This window comes from Ursus arctos, unplaced genomic scaffold (assembly GCF_023065955.2).
Source record: "Ursus arctos isolate Adak ecotype North America unplaced genomic scaffold, UrsArc2.0 scaffold_1, whole genome shotgun sequence".
NCBI lineage: Eukaryota > Metazoa > Chordata > Mammalia > Carnivora > Ursidae > Ursus > Ursus arctos.
Window position 1 is genome coordinate 43,253,429 of NW_026622763.1, and position 21,153 is coordinate 43,274,581.

At 35.2% G+C, this 21,153-nt stretch overlaps 1 protein-coding gene across 1 annotated transcript in view; it reads right to left on the minus strand.

Moving 5' to 3' along the window:
* The window catches only part of KCNH7 (potassium voltage-gated channel subfamily H member 7), a 457,738-nt gene that overhangs the window by 129,976 nt on the left and 306,609 nt on the right, over positions 1-21,153 (minus strand). Inside the window, exon 3 of the mRNA XM_026492673.4 lies at positions 15,210-15,365. Coding sequence (XP_026348458.1) covers positions 15,210-15,365 — 156 coding nt within the window. The remainder of the gene's footprint in view (positions 1-15,209; positions 15,366-21,153) is intronic.

Below are 21,153 nucleotides of genomic sequence, written 5' to 3' on the forward strand. Positions count from 1 at the left end.
AGAAATGAAGAGGTAAGAGAAAACATCCAAACACTATTGTATGATTCAAAGCCTTTCCAAGTATCGTCTACAAGAAAATGCAGAGTTTCTAAACCCTGTTGCTAGTGAGGTAGTCTACGTCCACGAGGCGCGATGGCTTGGCGATTACACATTGCCCTTCTAGTCAGTCAGTGGGAGTCTTTGGGCTACAATATGATCTACCTTCTTATATTCTTTGAGTATCATAGGCATCCTTATCTTTAATATATTTACTGTGAACTTTTCCTCAGTGCATTGAGGGTGCTTTTAAAACATGGAAGAACACTCTCAAAACTCATGGACTTTTCTGCATTTTATATAAATACACTCTTCCAGTAAATGGCCTTATCTACACACATGGTTTCAATTCCATATTTCATCCAATGACTCATAAATCTACATCTCTAGCCCAGACCTCTTCTCTTAGTTCCAAACCTGCATATCTATTGGCCTCACTGACATCTTCACTTGAAAGTCTTAAAGACACCTTGAAATCCCACAACAAATCCAATCTCATGATCTATCTTTCTGAGTCTAGCCCTTTTCCTGATTAACATTTCTGTCCCTCAGTGGACCATAGGCCTCAGGGCCCCTGACTATTTTGCTTACCAAATCCCACCTCTGACAGAATGCCTGAGCATGATAAATGAATTTCTATAAGCAGATCCTAAGTGATAATATGCTTCAATTCTGACTGTGGAAAACCAGGATATTTAATTGCTCTCACCAACTTAATTAGATAATCTTAGCCTTCTGGAATTGTATTGACCCATGTTTACCAAAAATGATTGACTGAGTGGAACTCAGTAGCTCATGGAAATGGTGAACTCTCTACCATGCCCTTCATACCTGATGCAACTCTAATTGTTAATTTTACCTTTTTCAGAGGTTATTAATTGCTGCCATTCTGGTTCTGTATATGTTCTAATATACAGAAATGTTTCAAATGCCTCATTTTATGTAAAATACCCATTACAGAAAATTTTAGAATTAAGCAGATTAATTTATTATTGTAAGCTTTCATTTGTGGGCTAGTAGTTAACAGTGTTCAATACAATTGTAACTGAATTTATCTTTCTGATAAATGACACAATGCGCAAACTCCAAAGATATCCACCTTTAAGTTCTAGATTAATAAATTGTAGATGAGAGTAACCGATCTGTGCAAATAAGATTAAACAACAGTGTATCACAGTAACTGTTTTGCAAGCATTCTTACATAATTCTACTAACAACTCTTATATGCTTAAGTAAATTGCCAAGTTAAAAATCAGTGAACTGCATCAAAGTCACTTGATTAGTTTTTAATGCACATGGAATTGACTTGTAAAGCAGTTTACAAATCAATTCTGCAAGCTTACTACAATGCACTGAAGGTCAATGCCTACTTTTATTCGTTTTTCATCAGTTACATTACCCTCCTCCTTTAAAAACAATTCACTGCCTTTCTTAAATTAATGACCGCACAAGGCATTTGGTTTGCTCCTGTAGTTTGGTCATATCCAAGGTGGTACAGATGGTCTTTTCTGCATCACTAGGTTCATATGACCATGTTATATTGCATTACAGATTTAGTTGTCTAACTGCAGCTCATCCGGAAAGAATACACATTGAGAATTTTGTTCAATGCTAGCACTTTCAGGCATGAAATATAAAGCATAGATGAGTATAATCCTGTCACGGTTCTTACCACTGAAAAATACCCTTATAAGTTAAGTCTCCATATTGTACTATATTTGCTTCTTAACTTAAACAACCAAAATAGATACTATTTCGCCTTTTGTTTCCTAAAACTTTTGACAAATCTGAAATAAGAACAACAGAATACCCATTTTTACACTCTCTCACGTAATTGTAAGTACTGATAAACTGCTTACACGAACATGATTTTTATCTAAGATGTATCTAGTTTATAACACGCATGAATGAACTATTTCTACAATGTCTTTCTCAGAACATGTCACTTTTAAGAAGCTGCCTAATATAAAGTTTGGAAGCTTCATCTAAATGTATCCTGTGTCGTATTTAACTGAGAGGTTTTACTTCTCACCCATATAGGCACACAGATAATCCATCATCGTTCTCTTTAAAAAGCCTGGAATTATGACTCCAATCTTTATACACAAAGATGTTAAATATGTGGCCCAAGGCCAAACAGGAAATCAGGATAAAGTGAGAATAAAACAGCAGTTTCTTTTATTCAATTTCAGTTTTACACAAGACTTGGTGTTTTCCTGGGCCATAAATAGCCATATTGAGGATTTAATGAGAATCATAACTCTCTTCTAAATAAATGTAGATAAATGCATACACACATTTTTATTTTTGATATCAGAGGATGAATAACAAAATCCCCCACCCCTAAGGAAAACCCTTCTACTAACCTCCCCTGGGGTTCCCTGGGATTAGTTGACTCTTAATGTTCCTTTCAGTTCTGAGTTTCTTTGCTTATATATTTATGCTAATCATAGTTTTCACAAAATTATAATGGTCACAGCTACGTTTCTATCTGATCTCCCGTGATAACGGGACTTTAGAATATAGTTTTGCTAAACTTTTCCGAATGGAGAAGACCTCATCAGACCTTAGAACTGCTATTTCTCTCTCTTTCTCTCTTATCCACTCCTCTGGGAGCTGGTTCTTATCTACTTGAATTTGGAAGAAAACAATTTTTCTAATTTAAGAATCGATCTGGGAATATTAGAAATAATATTTCTTGCAGAAACACAAGTATTTCCCCAAAGTCCTCCATTTATATCTGATCATTGAATTTCCTCACAACTACAAGTTCCCAATCATTCTCTTCATTCGACTTCTCTTCATTTCTGCAAACTCTTAGAACTTTGATTATCTAATAATTTTACTACGAAAACCCAGTTAAATATAAATGGAAACAATTTACTCTTGCTTGGTTCTGCTTCATTGAATTATGGACTAAAAATTAGAGAGAAACTTTAGTTCAAGAAGTCATGCAAAGTAGAGGATACAGTGGGGTAAGGGAGGGGACTGTATGGGGAGTGGGAAATGGGGGATACTGTGAAGACCCTGAGCAGATATATTTCCCCTCACAAAGGAGTAGAGGCGGTGGGAGGTTGGATCCTAAGAAAGATCTGTGCAAAAGGTCTTATGAGGAGCGTTCTCAGGAGATATTCCTGAGGAAAAGGAGGGAGACAGGATTGCACAAAGGAAGTTAAACTCATGCAAATGCAATGGGAGCTTTAGCCAGCCCTCTTAGGAGCTCTGGAGCTGGACAGGCCCTTCCGAGTGATGCCAAATTCAAGTCAGGGTATCTGGCCTTTGTCTCCCTGCAACAGCCAGTCACCTGCTACAGCCACCTCATGAGAGGGCCCATAACCTACATAAGGCAGTTCCCTGTCTTTGACTACAACTCTCAATGAGGAGCAGAGTTGTGGGTACTCAGTAGCCAATATTCCCAGCAGCAGGGTTGTCCCAGTCCTGAGGAAGGTGTCTGGCTGAATAGCACAGTGTCCACAGTGCAGGGCAGGAATAATAGCCAGATTTTGGTCCAAAAAAAAAAAAAAAGCCCTATCTTCTGAATTAAGTCTACTATCAGCTATTATCACACAAAATAAGGAATAGTGAATTACTGTCTATGTACCTTTCTAAAATCATGGTATTCACACATCTAACGCTTAAATTGGAAGCCTTAAGATCACTGTGAGATTTTCTCCAGCCAAATAGCTCTGGATGTGCAGAGAAATATGACTTTAATCTCTGAGTCAGAGAGAGCAACAGATCGAATTTGATGGGAGAAACAGGGAAGATAATTGACATATCTGCCTTGTCTTTTTAGGGATAAATTTCCACAGAGGTACCCTGCAAGGAGATAAATCTTTCCCACTCCTAAATGTGTAATGAGTATACGATACTGCCCAAAGGCTACTAGAACAACCCATAATATTGTCAAAGAAAGTAGTAGTTGGCAGTTAGACTGAGAAAAAGGATCACTCAGTGTGAACTCAGTACTGACCTGGTTAACCTGATTAGTGGGTGACAAATGGGCAGTACAGCCAGTTTGGTCCTAATGTTAGTGACCAGAAAAGATCACCAGGAAGTCCATCCACCTAGTAAATGAGAAGCTAAATTAGGGACCCTTTAAAGGAGCAAATGTGGTCAGTAATGCCTTGAAAAGACTAAGACTCCTGGGAGATTTCCTAGGGTGAGAGATACCAAAGAAAAAGCAGCAACTTAGAATAAGGCAGAATTAGAATCTTGAAGCAATGTGAGTCCTGACCCAGTAGCGCATGGCACACATGCGCGGAGGTGGGGGAAGTTAGTGCTGCAGTAGCAGTGACAGCAATTACGGGAGCTGCAGCAGCAGAGAACTTCTGGAACAGGTTCATAAATGCTGATGATGTCTCAGAGACACTGCTTCCAACCTGGCCAGGTCATCGTGAAAGCAAAGAAGCAGAAAGACAGTTTTGGGATAAAGGAGATAAGGCAGAAAACAGGGCAGGGTGGTGGGCTGCCTTCAGCTACCCAAACTTAAAAATATCTCGGTGAAGAGGGATTGGAAATGAAAGCAAACACATCAGTAGTATACATACTTAATAAGGTTTCTATGTGATAACTACTTAATATATCAATGTTTCCTTTATTGATAATGTTACTGTGTTTCTCTTCAATAGATTTCTTCCTTTGCAAATGCCAGGTTAAAGAAGCCATTCAAATGTGTGAACATAATAACATCTGAACCTAAATTGATCTGGGATGACCATATAGTTAGCACGTTGACAGGGACTCTCTTGATGGAACATTCCAAACACAAATGGTACAGACAGCAGTTGCCCAAGTGCAGTATGAATAGGGACTGTCCCTGATTTGGTTGTTGCTAGGTAACAAATGTTTCCAAATGATATGCACATGAGGACTTTTTAGCATGGATATTCTGATTTAGGCAGTCATTAACATTCATTGTTAATAAAGAGATAAAACATAATATTTTCAACTACCAGCAATTTTCCTGATCTTAGAAATACGTATTTTGCCCAAATTCTACGGGGAAAACTTAAGATAAAGTTGACTGCAACCTGTGACTGAACTTTTCCCAGATTTCTTTTAGCAACCATGTCAAGTTCCCTTTCTAGATCAAATTTAATCTTTAAAAAGAGGAAAATTCCAAACCTACGATAATAGTCAATATTAGTTACGTTGTAAAACCTTTAATTAAATTCTTCTGAATAATAGATTGTTTCTATAGTAATGCTCACTGAGGGGGAAACTCTATATTACTACTGCAGCTCTTCATCTTCGAATTAAAGAATAACTTTCAGCTCCAATGGAGAATAGTGAAAACACTGTGAATGCCCTTTTATAAGCCAGGATATAGAAAATTTCTTTGTTCCTTAGCTTGAGGCCTGAAAACTGAGATGCAAATTTGAGGGAGTAATGTAGCTATTCAGGCAAATATATATTTTATGTGTCAATTATTCAGAATATTGGGTCCAAACCATAAATACATTTTTAGTGGTTTAAATTAGTTAGATAATTGCGTAAATTACCAGCTGCATTTTGTGTGTATAGACTTAGCTTCGGTCAAAGCTTTTAGAGTAATTCAAACTTTTATTTTAATAAGCATAAAAGTAGAAATTCTCTTTTGATTGGAGACTATAATTTTAATCCTTTCAAAGATAATGGGATCTCCTTTGTCCTACCTTAATAAGATTAGATTAGATTAAAAAGTTCACTTTTGAAAAGAACTATAAGAATAAGAGACTATAAAAATTTAACTTTATTATATTTTCACATTTAGTTTCATTTAAAATTTATCTTTATAGGTTTATGTAAACATTAATTAACTTATACCAATAGTTCTCAAACTTTAGTGGCTATCAGAATGACCTGAAGGGCTTGTTAAAACACAGATTGTTGAATTTCTGTGTTTCTGAATCAGTCGTTCTGGTGTAAGGCCCAAGAACTTGCATTTCAAGCATGTTGCAAAATGATGCCAATGGTCCCACACTTGGAGAATCACTGGCTAATGCTCATTCAGTAGGAAAATTAAAAAAAGAAACTAATTACTCAAAAAATAACTTATTCATCTGTTTCATAGTCTCCAAAAATGTATTGGGTACTTATTATATGCAAGAGGTTGGGGATGCATGGAAGAAAATACATCCCCGCTATGAACTAGAACTGAAGGGATCTTGACCACTTTAAATAAGGTAGGTTTTTTTGCAGTTTTCCACAGACTTTACCCTCTCTCTATTTTTATTCATGGCCTTCTTCAGTCATTTATGTGACTTGTCCACTGGGCAAACAGATATGACCAATGCTGTAGTAAAGACAGGTATGAGATATCATGATGTCGCAGAGTCAGGAACAAGTAAATTTTTCTAGGCAAGTTAGGAATGCTTCATAGATGAAAAGTTCTTTGGAGAAAGAATCCTAGAGGGATGAAGGCATTCTATTAGAGGGGATGCATGTTATATAAACAAGGTTGTATAAAGCATGTGGTGGTTTCAGGGAACCACCAATGAAATACAGGATGGGATGGGGGGAAGTGATGGGATATAAGGCTAGAGAAGTATAGAGGTCATGCCACAGGTATTTTGTATAACGCACAGGACTTTGGAGTTTTATCTTGTTAGTAACAAAGAACTATTTAAAGGATATAAAAAGCTGAGTATTATAATTTGATGTACAGCAGTGTGACATTTGATCCTGAGCAAAAGAGGCTGACCGCAGGGGTATCGGTTATGAGCTCATTGCATCAGCCCATGAAAGATATGTTGGGGACCTACTAGGCAATTACAGTGGGCTGTGTGAGAGAGATAGCCACAATGTTTCCATGATAGAATTTGATCACTCTTTGGTTGAGAGAAGAGAGGATTAGAGAGAAGGAGAAGTTTAGCATAACCCCATGTTTCCAGCTGTGGTGGCTTGGATGACACTATTCAGGATGTATAAAGAGCAAGATTTTTTTGATGGAATGAGTGGATGGCAGTTGGAGATGGAAAGATAAGTCTTAACTTGAAATGCTAAGTTTTCCAGAATTTAAAAATCTTCCAAAGGAGATGTCCAATGGGCAGTTGAATATATGAAGTTCTAAGTAGTAAGGAAAGTCTAGAGAAAGTTTGAGCTGGAGATACTGATTTGTGAAGGGGTATTTACCCTGTAGGTCATGGATGAGTTTGGCCAACCAGGGTGTATACAGAAGATGACTAAGGAGAATAATAAGAGCTGCTACTGGGGGATAAACAAACAGCGTTTATGAGTAGAGTAGAAGGAATAGCAAAATGGTCCCAGATTAGCTGCCACAGAGATCAAAAGAAACAAAAGAGTATGTCGTGGAACATAAAGGAACAGAGAGAAAAGAATCAGATTTAACAAGGTACACTCAACCTAGAGGGCAACATATAGAATACAACAGAGTTCAGTTATAGTGGGCTGAGAAATGAAGAAAATAAGGAAAATGAATGAGTAGATATGGAAAATCCAAATGCCTTTAGGAAGAGACAACATAAATGATGAAAGCCAGCTAGAAACAGACAATAAGGACAGGTGAGGATTGCGGCAAACAGGGGAGTGCACACCTTATTGAAAAGTGTTCTGCTTGTAAGTATTCTGCTTATTGCCAACATGTAGTCAGATTCTCATATTTTTCCAAATAAGCCAGAGATTTTCATTTTATGTATAATCTTCCAATTTTTAAATGTTGGCAACAAACTTGACTAATTAAAACTTTGAGAAAATATTATGTGATAGAAACAATGTGTCTGCTGAAGTACAGGCTACTCTCAGCAGCATGAGTGTGAAGAAAAGGAAAAGAGCCAGTGGAAAATATTGGGGGCAGGGGCTGGGATTGGTGAGGACAGGCTTTGAAGGCATGGAGGAGAGAATGGGTGCAAGTGAAGTCTGAGCCTCAGTTAACATTGCTGGAACGTTTTGCTGAGGGTGGGCTTGTTAAAGGAGTTCCTGCCTGCACCTTCTCCCTTACTCTGAGGTGTGGGAGGTGAGGGTAACTGTGGGGACCAATGAGAGGATTTGTGGTTAAGAGACATGAGAAGCCTGACAAAAGTTTAAAATATTTGGTAAAGGAAAACAGTGAAAGATCTGGAAAAAAAATTAAGATCTCATATATAGTTTTGACTTATATAATCATGTATAAATTAAACAATAAAGTTCATAATCTTTCTGTAAATAAACGAAACAATGTGGGCCTGTTTTCTTGTTGAGAAACATTTCTTTTCCTTTTTTTTTTTTTTTTTTTAGATTTTATTTATTTGACAGAGAGAGACCAATGAGAAAGGGAACACAAGCTGGGGGAGAGACAGAGGGAGAAGCAGGCTTCCTGCTGAGCAGGGAGCCTGATGCGGGGCTCGATCCCAGAACTCTGGGATCATGACCTGAGCCGAAGGCAGATGCTTAACAACTGAGCCACCCAGGTGCCCCAAGAAATATTTCAAGTTTAGTAAAATGAGAACATTTCATAGATTTTTGACAATGATGGCAAGAGTATATTAAGTAGACTTAAATTTAAACAAAAACTATCCTAAACTGATATGAGGAGTGAAAACGTTACTAGTTAAAGTTTACTTGGGGATATGAGCTTAAGATCAACTTTCATAGTGACTCAAACTGACTTTCCGATTTTAAAATAAGTTAAAAACATACAATGCATTTGTTTTCTGTTTGGATGTATATTGTTAAATCAAGAAATTTTTGTTTAATTGAGGTCCCCCTAAATTCCGTTAAAAATTTTCAACAAACAAAATGTGTGTGTGCATGTGCGTGAAAGAAAGTCAGACTTGTGGTCCTAGACCCCTGCTATAAAATAGATACATAAAACTCAAACATACTTGTAAATAATTTAAACTGAACCTTAAATATATTTAAGGTTATATATTAATAAATAAATATATTAAATAATAAAGTGACAGTCTCTTAAACTTGATTAGCAAAAACACATAATTTGGTTATCTTCCACACTGTGCAAATATTTCATAGAAACAGATATTAGAGCAGAAAAAAAAGAGAACACATTTTCCCCATTCTATTAGTTTTTTTAGATGTGGCCCCTATTTAGTTGGTAGGAAAAGTACAATTTTCTCTTCCACTTGATATTATTTCCATTCTTCAGATTCTAGGGTTTTTAAAGAAACCATCAATGAGAAAAGGCTTAATTATACATTTTATTTGGCATTTATATTTTTTTACTTAGCAATTAATTGACTCAATTATGCAGTATTTATCAATTTGATAGACTTATCAATATAATACTCTCTCCTGTACTTGCTTCATCCCAGGGGAAATAAGTCATCTATTTGTGGCTGGTTCTGTATCTTCAACAGAGAATACGTCTGTGAGAAATTCATTTTTCCCAGAGAAAGCTGCTCACTTTAGTTGTGTAGGGTTCCTGACCCAGAAGCTAGATATTTGTACTGAGAAATGATTCATCACTTTATTTGATACAAGTATCTAGAATTTTCTCAGCCCAATTTATCATAGTCCCTTTTTATGATACATCTGTTCTATTGTGCATTCAGCCTCTTCTCTGTTACTTCTCAATTTAATATTCCACCTTCTTCTCATCTGTATTTCTTGTGTTGTCACTTCACATTTTTTCCTTTATTTTGTCTTCATTTCAGGAGAGGCAGTTACATTTACAGAAACCCACATCTTCTCAAACAAATGGTAGCCTTTTCTCTATTACTTTCACTTAAATCCTGACACTTGGGGGGCTTGCACACCCCATACTTCCCCACACTTACATATTTCTTATTTAGATAAGAAATTAGGCATTTTGAAAGTTAAGATGTTTCAGTAAAAAAGAGGTGTATCAAGATTTGATTTTCTCTTATTTCTTTTTTTGTTTGTTTTGGTGGTCACCACGGGAATGACGCCTGAAATAGCTAATACCATTATTTCACACAGGTAGTAAAATTGTACTTTAAGAAAAAAAATCAGCAGGATTTTTCCCAAAATAGGAAATAATACAAAGTAGAATTTGGATAGTATCAGAAGCTACCAAATGTAATTTGTCTCTCTTGAACTTTTCTGCTCAATTTAACAATCAACACTTCAAAAATTCCTTGACATCAAGTCAAGGAAATTCCAGAGCATAAAATGATGGAAGGGTATCATCAAATCTAATATACTGGTTGTAAACAATGGTCTTTTGTAATGCTCTGGAAACAATTTTATCTGCATATTTATGCTTTCCCCAATGACTCTGTATAGGAGTGACAGCTGCAGTGTAGGGAAACCACTCATATTCATAAAACAAAAAGCAGTCTTACTGAATTTGCTATGGCTTACACATGAGATGCTATTTTTATCAGAGTGTAAAACTGCATAGATTATGTGTTACACCCTGGGAAGCTACTGTATAGATTATCTTCCATTCAAGGAACCAAAGTTTCAATTCTCCATTTGTATTTCAGTTTGAAATGAATACTTTCTTTTTTAAAAAATCCCCCCCCCCTTTTTTTGCTAGTTATGCTGCTGATACACAACTCCCTTTTTCACTTCCATCCAATTTGATGGACCATGCAAGATAGCTGTTCTATGGGAAAATGAAGAATTTGTGAAGACAATGAAGAAATAAAATCAGGCATCCCCCCCCAAAAAAATCTTATTGACATTCGTGACCAAGATACAGGCTGACATTACCTAAAGTATACTCCCAGGAATCATTCAACAATGACTGAATTGGTTAGTGGGAAATATAAAGAAATAAAAATAGTCATCAACTCAAAGGAACAAGACTTTGGTATTACAAATAATTTTTTTAAAGTACTTCAATTTTGTTTTTAAATATGTCACCTGGGAGACTGACACATTGGTGATTTTGATAAAGAGTTTTCCCTGAGGTGTGATATTGTTCAGAGTAAGATATTCAGTATATTGGAATCATATTACATTAATATAGTTCTCCCAATATTGCTTTAACAGAATATCGTACTGTCATTTGGACATACCTAAGGAAGTAACTGATATTATGAAAAATTCTCAGCTGGTATGCATTTGATTTAGTATTCAACTTAGGTTTAATGATGCAGTTTTCTATCTGAATTTATATACAGGATAACAGTTTCTTTTTTTCAAATATTAAAATTTTGTGGCAAGGCTCCCCACAGACAATAACAGATACCTGAATTCCAATTTCCTCATGGAGCTTCCTAAAAATCATAGAGATCAATAAATGAGACAAGTAAAAATATCCATAAACTATGCCTAAAGAGTAATTAGAGACAGAGAAATTACACACTTTAATTAACATATAGGCAGGGAAAGAAATTCCTAAGATCAGCAGAATTGGTTCAGGAAAGCACATTGCAGTAGAGTTAGGCAGAAACTTAGTGAAGAAAAGGGGAGTACAAAGGTCTCAGAGTGATGGAACACATATCAAATATGGTTTACCCACAGATGAAGAAGACTCCACACTGTGTAAGGAATACTGAGAGTAGGTCTGTGACCTGAATGGTCAGAGCACTGGTTACTAAAGAGATGATAAAAAGTGACTTGAAAAACACACAAGACCTCAGTTAGCAGCCTTGGAAAAACATCATTTCTTTGGGGTGGGGGGTGAAGACTAGTGGTGAGGGTTGAATATATTTCACTAGAAATTTAAGACCAAAACAGAAGTAAGAATTATGTGAATATCACAGCCTCTGACAAGCTAGAAATGCTGCAACAAAGCAAAATGAGAGGAGAAGGAAATATAGAATAAGTTCACCGAGTACCTTGTGGGTAAAAATTAGGAATCAAGTAATATAATTTAAATTGACAAACTGGATGGTAGAGGACAATTCTTAGGCATGTAAAGATAAGAGTTAGAACAGATATTAACTAAAATTACATGGTGGAAAGGGGAGGAAAAGAATTACAGGTTAATTTTATTCTTGCTCATAGTAAGAAATCAAAATACGGTGTCTGAGGGAAAAGAAGAGAGATTAAGGACATTATATAAAATTTTCTTATAAAAACAACTACTAAAAAAAATACAAATATTTTCAAATAACAAAATAAAAGCAAAAACAGGATAAAACAAACCCAAAACCCATGCAGTTGAAGTTTTTAAAAAAGCAAAGACAGCATAACATAATGACATTTTAAGAGATTATATTTAACATAGAATATGTTAGTATAAGAAAAAACATAGAGTTATATCAGTAAATATAAATACCTATTATAATTATAAATTAAAAGAGAAATATTATTTTTTCTTATAAGAAACAAAGGAAAACCTAACTCCAGAATATATAAAAAAGCACAACTAAAACAAGAGAAAAACTAAAAAGTGTTTTATTTTTTTTATTTTTTTTTTAAAGATTTTATTTATTTATTCGACAGAGATAGAGACAGCCAGCTAGAGAGGGAACACAAGCAGGGGGAGTGGGAGAAGAAGAAGCAAACTCATAGCAGAGGAGCCTGATGTGGGGCTCGATCCCATAAAGCCAGGACCACGCCCTGAGCCGAAGGCAGACGCTCAACCGCTGTGCCACCCAGGCACCCCTAAAAAGTGTTTTAAATATATAACAAGCAAATAGAACCAAGGATATCTCAAAAAAATCCTAAAACACTACTTTGCATAATACTATTAAAATAAATTTTTAAAATCTGCATAAAATTCTTGAGAAATAACACTTATTAAAATTGATACTAGTTGAGAGGGACAACTTGAGTAGTCCAATCTCTGGAGAAAAAAAGAAAGAAATTTGTCAAGAAGCTACTCCACAAATAACTATCAGCCCTGGATGATTTCATACTTAATTTTTAAAGTTCAGATAATCCCCAAACTATTTGATAGTACTTTAGCATAGAAAGTAGAAAAGAATTTCCAAATTATTTTCTAAAGGAATTATAACATTGATACCAATACCTGATGAAATTGCACATATGCACACACATACACAAATTACAGATGTCTTCCTAATGAATACTGACGTAAAAATTCTAAATTAATTTTAGGTAAAGAGAATCCAATAGCATAATACAAAATGAAATACATCATGATCATACGTGACCCCTTTCAGAGATGTTAGTAACCCCATTAATAAAATGTATCATAAAAATAAACAGAGGGGCGCCTGGGTGGCTCAGTCATTAAGCATCTGCCTTTGGCTCAGGGCGTGATCCCGGCGTTCTGGGATGGAGCCCCACATCAGGCTCCTCTGCTGGGAGCCTGCTTCTTCCTCTCCCACTCCCCCTGCTGTGTTCCCTCTCTCTCTGGCTGTCTCTACCTCTGTCAAATAAATAAATAAAATCTTAAAAAAAAAACCAGAATAGCACATTCATTTCCACAGATGCTGAAAAGGCAATTTATGAATTTTAACACCATTCTTAATAAATATAAGTGAACGGAAAGCCTTAAAACACATACAACTCAACCCAAATTCTATCATTTGAATTAATGAAAAACGCTTGCCATTCACACAAAAATCAGGAACAAAGCATGCTGTTTACCATCAATTTCTTTTTAATAATATGTTGGAGGGAATAACTAGCACAATAAAACAAGAGAAAACTATTAGATGTATAAGAATTGGAAAGGAAAATGTATAACAATCTCTATTTGATATGATAGAACACTTGAAAAACTCGAGAGTCAATGTATAAACCACTGGAAACTAAGAAAACTCACTAAAATAGTAGGATATAAAATTAACATACTTAGAAAAAATCACTAGCTTTAAAAATAATCGGAAGATATAATGAAAGAGAAGATCCTCTTTGTAATCTCAGCAATAACAAAAAGTTAAATGCCAAGTAGCAAACTAAAGAGTAAGACAAAATTGTGAACACTCCTGAAAGACACAAAAACTAGACTTAAAAATGAAAATACATATAATATTCTTCTATAGAATGACTCAACATCATAAATATGTTAATATTCCTCAAATTAATTTATAAAATTGATGCAAATCCATTTAAAAAAAAGAATTTTTTCCTTATCTGGACAAGTTTTTTTTAAAGTTCATATAGAATGTTTAGCAAGAAAAAACCTCAAACTCCTGAAAATTAATGTCAAAGGGAGCATGTTATATCAGAGATTAATTGTATAATTAAAACAGTATGATTCTGAATGATAAATAAGCCAATGAAACAGAATAGGAAGTCCAGAAATACACTCGAGCACATAAAGAGGTTTAGTATGTGATAATGGCAGCATCTCAAATTATTGGTGAAAAGATAGACTTTCTAATAAATGATGTTACAACAACTGGAGAGCCATTGATAAAGTGATAAATTAAATATATACCTTGTTAAACCAAGGTGTATATATATAAACCAATATAAACCAAGCTTAACTTAAAATGTATCAGAGATTCTAAATCTGTACAAGTTCTAAGAAAAGAAATGACAACCTTGGAATGGTGAAAGCTTTTCTAATAGTGACTCAAAAATTCAGAATCAACAAAGGAAAAGTTTGATGAATTTAACTGCACTATAAACAAACAACAACAACAAAACATTTGCAGGACAAAAATCAGGAAAAACACAAAAAATATTTGCTGTGAAGAGATGTGCTACTTATTTTACTTATTTACTTATTTTGAAAAAGAAAAGACAAAAAATGTATACATAGAAATGGACAGTTGACAGAAAAAGAAATATCCTAGTGCTTTAATATCTCAACCTCATTCATAATAAAAGAAATGTAAACTAAAACAAATTGAGGTACTACTTCTCACCTATCATAATGACAAATATGGAGAAGACTGACTCATTCTGTTAGCATGGCTTTGGGGAAAAAGATCGAATACATTGTTGGTGGTAGTGTAAAATGGTTCAAAGCCTAGGAAGGGGAGTTTAATAGTATCTAAAAAAACCTGCATATGCATTTACCCTTTGACCCAGGAATCCCACTTATAGACTCTTACCCTGAAAATAATTTTCCAGAAATATACACGCATGTCTCAATTCATTCTGGCATTGTTTGTAACGGCCAAATTTTGGAAACAACCTAAATGTCCATCAGTAGGGGACTGGTTGAATTAACAATGGTAAAACCAAGTCAAACGGCTGTAAAAGCAACTGGTCAAGTCTGTAAGGTAACAAAGGGTAATGGCAGCTATGGCTTTTTTAAATGTAAAATTATTTTACTTATAATGCAAACATATTTTAAAAACTAACCCAAATGAAGAATGTATTAAAATTACTAGTAGCAGTAATATCAGTAGCAGAATATCAACAGCATTATGTACATGTTGCCTTTTACTTACGGTTTACAGTTTTGACTGGTAATATTGGGTTTACCCTCTCTGGGGAGGCAGCGTTTTCCTCATCTGTCACATACTCAAAATTAATGATGAACATCATAGCCACGCCCTCTTGGTTTTTCACTGGTATTATGTGAGTGTTACAGATGAAAGTGGACCCTAAGGAGACGAAAAATCAGTGTTAGGTCAAAAATATGCCTTCATTTTTAAGTGTTAGTAATATTCAAATTCTAATAAACCTTTAGAATTTTCTATCATAAATGATTATTGAAATTAAACAAAAATAATTTGACTTTTATTTCATATTTCATTGCACATATATTTACATGAAAATGCACAAATTTTGCCATAAAGACCTTACAGGCAAATTCAGGTATTACCTTATGGAAAAACAGATATCAAATCTCATCTGTTTTCACACTCACCATCCTAATAATTTGTATAGGGAAAAAAAGCATATTCTTTAACTTTGTAGAAAAACTCAGCCTTCTTGTATATATTTTGATTAATTCTGAAACTATATAAAATATAGCTGTATAAACAGTAAAGATAACTCATTTGTGTCATCTTGATTTTAGTGCTAAGTAAATTATTTTCTTTTTCTCTTTTAGTCTCCTGGATACAAAATAGTAAGTTATTGACTCTGTATATGTTCCAATAATTCTTTTCTTTCTTTCTGAGAAATTCACAATGCCCAATTTATAATGAATTTATTTGATTTGTGATCTGCTAGAAAACAAGAACAAAATTTTGTCTATATTTTTGTGTTAATTTGATTCCTTTACCAGAAAGATGATATTCTTTTTAAAGCTCAATTATGGGGCTAATAAGATATATTTTATTAGAATCTTCTGGAAATGAGATGAACAAAAGGATGACTCAGCTTACAATTAACTATTGCCATCCGTCCTCTAACAGAAAATCCAAGATCCAAGATTTAGAGAATACTGTTAAGATGTTGATTTCTTTTAAATCAATTGACTTCTGACTGACTTCTTGAACCTGACTTCTAGAACTAAGTTATTTCCTTAAAGCAGCTTTCTCACATCTTTACCCTCTGGATATTTCTTTTTTTAGTCATGGTGATGGAAACCTCAGGTTAGGGATTTGTTTGGGTTCACAAGTATTGTATTTTTAAAATGCAAAACTTCAGGAAATGTTCTCAATTATTCAGACAATAGAGCATTTTTTGATTTTTTTTTTTAAACTGGCTGGAACCATCTTGAATCTTGGGGAGAATGATGGTTCAGGGCAAAGGCAGGAGCACTTTGGGAGCAAGCTGGACCTGGGTACAGAGGAAGATCTAAGAAAGTGAGAGATCAACAGTCTGAGACCAGAGGTATTGTCAAATAACAGAAGAACATACTTGGAAGCCCGATATTCCTAAGACCAGTGGATACTAGTAGTCTAAAATGGTGTCCTCTGCACGCCATAACCATTAAAAACAAAATAAGTATGAGAAACTTCTTTCCCTTTTTCTTACCCCTGCAACATGGCTCCTACTGCCAGAGCTGAGAACAAAGACTATTGCCAATACTGCCATAGTTTGAGACCCCACAGGTGGAAGAGCTTTTGAGGGTGGGTCTAGAGATCTACTTATTATTTATGAAATTGTTTCTATGGGTGAATATATTCTAATTTCCAAGGAACTGATTCACAAAAACACTTTTAGAACATGGACTCTTTGTAAGTTGGGGATGCCTATGTGCTAGTTATGATTCAGATTTTTAAATGTCAATAGCCTCCCAGATTTGAAATGTAGAAGACCTTATTTATAATTAATTTCATATTTTCTATAAATACAGCCATGATTTTACAGATGTTGAAAAATATGTCTTAAGAATGACAGGCTGCACCTTCACAGTCTTCAGTTATATCTTCAATTCATTTAATAAAATAGTTAGCTAGAGCACTTGTCATAGTTTCCATGGTAACAAACGGGATGACTTTGGTAAACAGAAAATAAGCAATTTAAGACTGTTCCATTAGAACTAAAAATAGAATTGCTTCAGGCCAGGCATCACAATACAAACTGGCTAAACAGAGAGATTGGGAAGATGCTAGAAATAGCCATTGTGTATTCTGCTAATGAACCAAAATACATATTGATATTACCGCTTAAAATGACATTTCTTGGATCATTTAGAATATCATTGTGAATTCACAGATTTGTTACTTAGCAGTTTCAAATCTTCCAACAATTGAAGTGTATTGTTGATTGTACCACAAAACATAAAGCACAGATTTTTAAGACATCACTAAATAAAAAATGTGGGAATAGAAGTCTAATAGGCTTGTAATAGAGCACAGTAATTTTGCTACTGGTAATAGGGGCAAAATCACGTATTGCAATACTAATGCTTGTAAATTTACTGGCTAGTGCTAAAAATCATAAAATTATAGTGCTTTATAAAAAAGTTCAGTTACATGCATTGGCTCCATAGCATATTGAATATGTGTAATTAATCTGGGATTTACTGCCCACTAGCATTGTTTCTTGTGTGTTTCTATTAAGCAATATATCTCCTCTAAAGTCAACTGAAATTCACATTCACATTTTTTTCTCTTTTAGTTTTTGGATTTAATGTTTCCATCAATCTTGCAAAGCATCCTGGAAAGCAGATATTGAAAGCAGAGACATGGAATTTAGAAGAGAAAGAGAATCAAATACATTTTATAGAGCAAAAACATTTTAGCTTGCATCATTCTGCAAACTCCAAGTTCTGTCAAGGTATTACTTTACTAAGTCACATTATTTTAAGAAGGCATTACTGTGTGTTCCTAAATACTGTTCTTGAATGCAACATTGGGAGAAATAGAAATGGAAATACAATCCAGCAAACACTAATCTAGCAATGAAGAAATAACCAGACACACTCAATAATATGTAAATTAGAGAACGAAATCAGTCTAGAAATAAAAAGTTCAGATCTTGTTAAAATGAATCAGTAGTCAAATGGAATTAATAATATTTGTTAAGAAGCTAATTTACAATAAGATTATCCAATAATTTTACAATTATACATGCAATTATACAAATATTAGTTAAACCTAGGTTCATTTCCATGTTTTGTGTCCTGAGTAAAAACATTCTCAAAACAGGAAAAGCTGCTTAGGAGGAATAATGCTCATTATAATAGAATGTCTAGAATGTTTTTAACTGTAGCCACAGAGCAAGCAAACTCAGGTAATCAGAATAATTTTTCTTTTATTAATAAACTGGTAGCATACCCCTAGCTTTCACATTTTAAAATAAAAGACTAGGACTTCTCCCTTTGAACTACTGTAAAGGTTTTTTATTCTACCTTTTTTTTAAAGATTTTATTTATTTATTTGACAGAGACACAGAGAGAGAGCACATGCAGGGGCAGCAGCTGCCAGAGGGAGAAGGAGAGGCAGGCTCCCTGAGGAGTAGGGCACCAGACGTGGGGCTCGATCCCAGGACCCCAGGATCATGACCTGAGCCGAAGTCAGACACTTACCCTACTGAGCCACCCAAGCACCCTATTCTACTGTTTGTATTCACAGGGCATACTTATGTCCCCTAAAATCAATAAATGTTTATTGAGCACCTAATACCGGGTCAAACACTGTTCTGGGTTTTCAGATGTTGATGAGAAAAACAGCAATGAAAAAACAAAGTTTCTGCTCTTATAGAATTTATATTGACATAATAAATAGATGTATAGATACCTAATATATCAAGTAAAAATTAGTACAATGAAGGAAAAGAGAGCAGAATAAGATGATAGATCAGAACAGCTCAAACATTCAAAGGAATGCATTTCCTTTGAAATGACATGTAAACAAAGACATAAAAGAAGTAATGGAGTTAGCTGTGTGGCTCCATGGATAGAGTGCAGCTGGCAGAGAAAACTGCAAGTACAAAAGTCTTCAGTTAGAAGCAGGGCTGTAAGCTCAAGGAATGATGTGGAAGCCAATGTAGCTAGTGCAGTATGTGAGTTATGGTAGGAAGGGGTTGGAAAGTAGGTAAGGTTGAAGGAGGAGTAGGGAACCACAGCACATAGATGGCTAACGTATGGATTTGGAACTTTCCTCTCAGTTAGACAAGAAGGGTTTTGTGCAGAGGCTGACATGACTTGACTTAAAACTACCCCTCTGACTCTTACGTGAAGAATAGCTTGGGATGCCAGCATAGAAGCAGGGAGGCCCATAGGAAAATATCACACCAATACTGGCAAACAGTGAGAGTGGTCTGGACTAGGGTGGTGTTACTGAAGCTGGTGAGAAGGGGTCTATTTGAGATGTTTTCAAGGTAAAGATTATAGGATTTGCTGGTATACTAGATGGCATGTAAGGGAATGAGAGGGGTCACAGACAAGTCTAATCTTAGAGGTTGATAAACTGGAAGAATGGAGATGTTCATTTATTAAAACGGGGAGAACTGTAGGAGAAGGTGTTCTGGGGGTTGCATAAATGCATAGGTTTGGGATATGTTAACTCTGTGGTTGCTTATTAGATATCTAAATGCAGATGTCTAGAAAGCAGTTAGATATAAGATACTGCAGTTCTGTCCAGGGATTGATCCAAGCCAGAAAAATGAACTTGAGGGTCATTAGGGAATGGATTATATTTAAAGACAGTATGAGGTCATCTACGGAACAAAGAAACTGGGTTTTTGAACCAAACATTAAGGAACTGCAGCATCAAAGAAGGGAAGATGAAAAATCAGAGAACATTGTGGAGGAGTAGACAGGGAAGTGGGAAGAAAATCCAGAGTCTAGGGCACCGGGGACTAAGAGAAGGAAGTATTGTAAGAAGAGGGCATGATCAACTATGCAAAACTTGCTGATAAGCTCAATGAGGGCTAAGAAAAGATCAAGTCATGAATAACTTCTTTTAGAGATATTTTGGTAGATTAGTGGCTAGGAAACTGTTTGGAATGCATGTAAGAATGAACAATAATAGAAGTGTACAGGGGGTGCCTGGCTGGCTCAGTTGGTACAGCATGTGACTCTCAATTTCAGGGTTGTGAGTTCAAGCCCCACATTGGGTATAGAGATTACTTAAAAAATAAAATCTTAAAAAAAAAAAAAAGAACAGAAGTGTATGCAATTAAAGGAAAGTCTTTAGAGGTGCTTTACTAAATAGGTGATCAGAAACCTGGGCTGGTAACTGGAAAAGATTTTGAAGTGATCAGACCTTGGATTTTTTAGGTTGAGAGATACTACAGCAAATTTATATTCAAATGAAATTAATTTGTTTATTAATTACATTTCAAATTTTTGTTGCATAAAGTCACACCTTTGGTAAGGTCAGTAAGTCTAACATAGTAATTTACAAGACAGTAACTTTCTAATTTTTGTTTCCTTAGTCGAGTGCAACTCGACTGTTAATTAATTTTCCATGTATATAGAACCTGCAGATAATAGTTTATAATTTATTGTTTGAGAGCATCACTCTGTACTCAGACTGTCTGAATCTGAATCCTGGCTCCATCCCTTATCTGCTGAGTAAACCTTGGGTGATTTACAAATGCCACAGCAATTCAGTTTACTCTTCTGTACAATGAGGATAATCCTAACTTCATAGAATTGTTCTGGGGACCAAATGAATTAATACCTGTGTACTATGATATTAGAATAGAATTCTCCCTTTCTCAATTTTCATTCATATGATATGTTAACATAATAGTTATCAGGGAACTAAAGTGAGAACGACCTCCTTCCACTCCACACATGCACATTATGAAGGAAATAGTTACAGAACCTTTATATCCAGGATGTAGAACAGATAGGGAGACAAGAGTGGTGAGAGGATTGGAGAAGAGATCTCTTTGGAGAGGACTGGCCAATACTTGAGCTTCGCTCCTTCCACCCTCAAGAGCTGCCACCTTCCAAGTCCAGGCCTAATGAGGGGATTTTAAGGGCCCACTCCAGGACATTTGAAATATGTTCTCTGTAGTTGTGAGACAGGGAGAATGGGT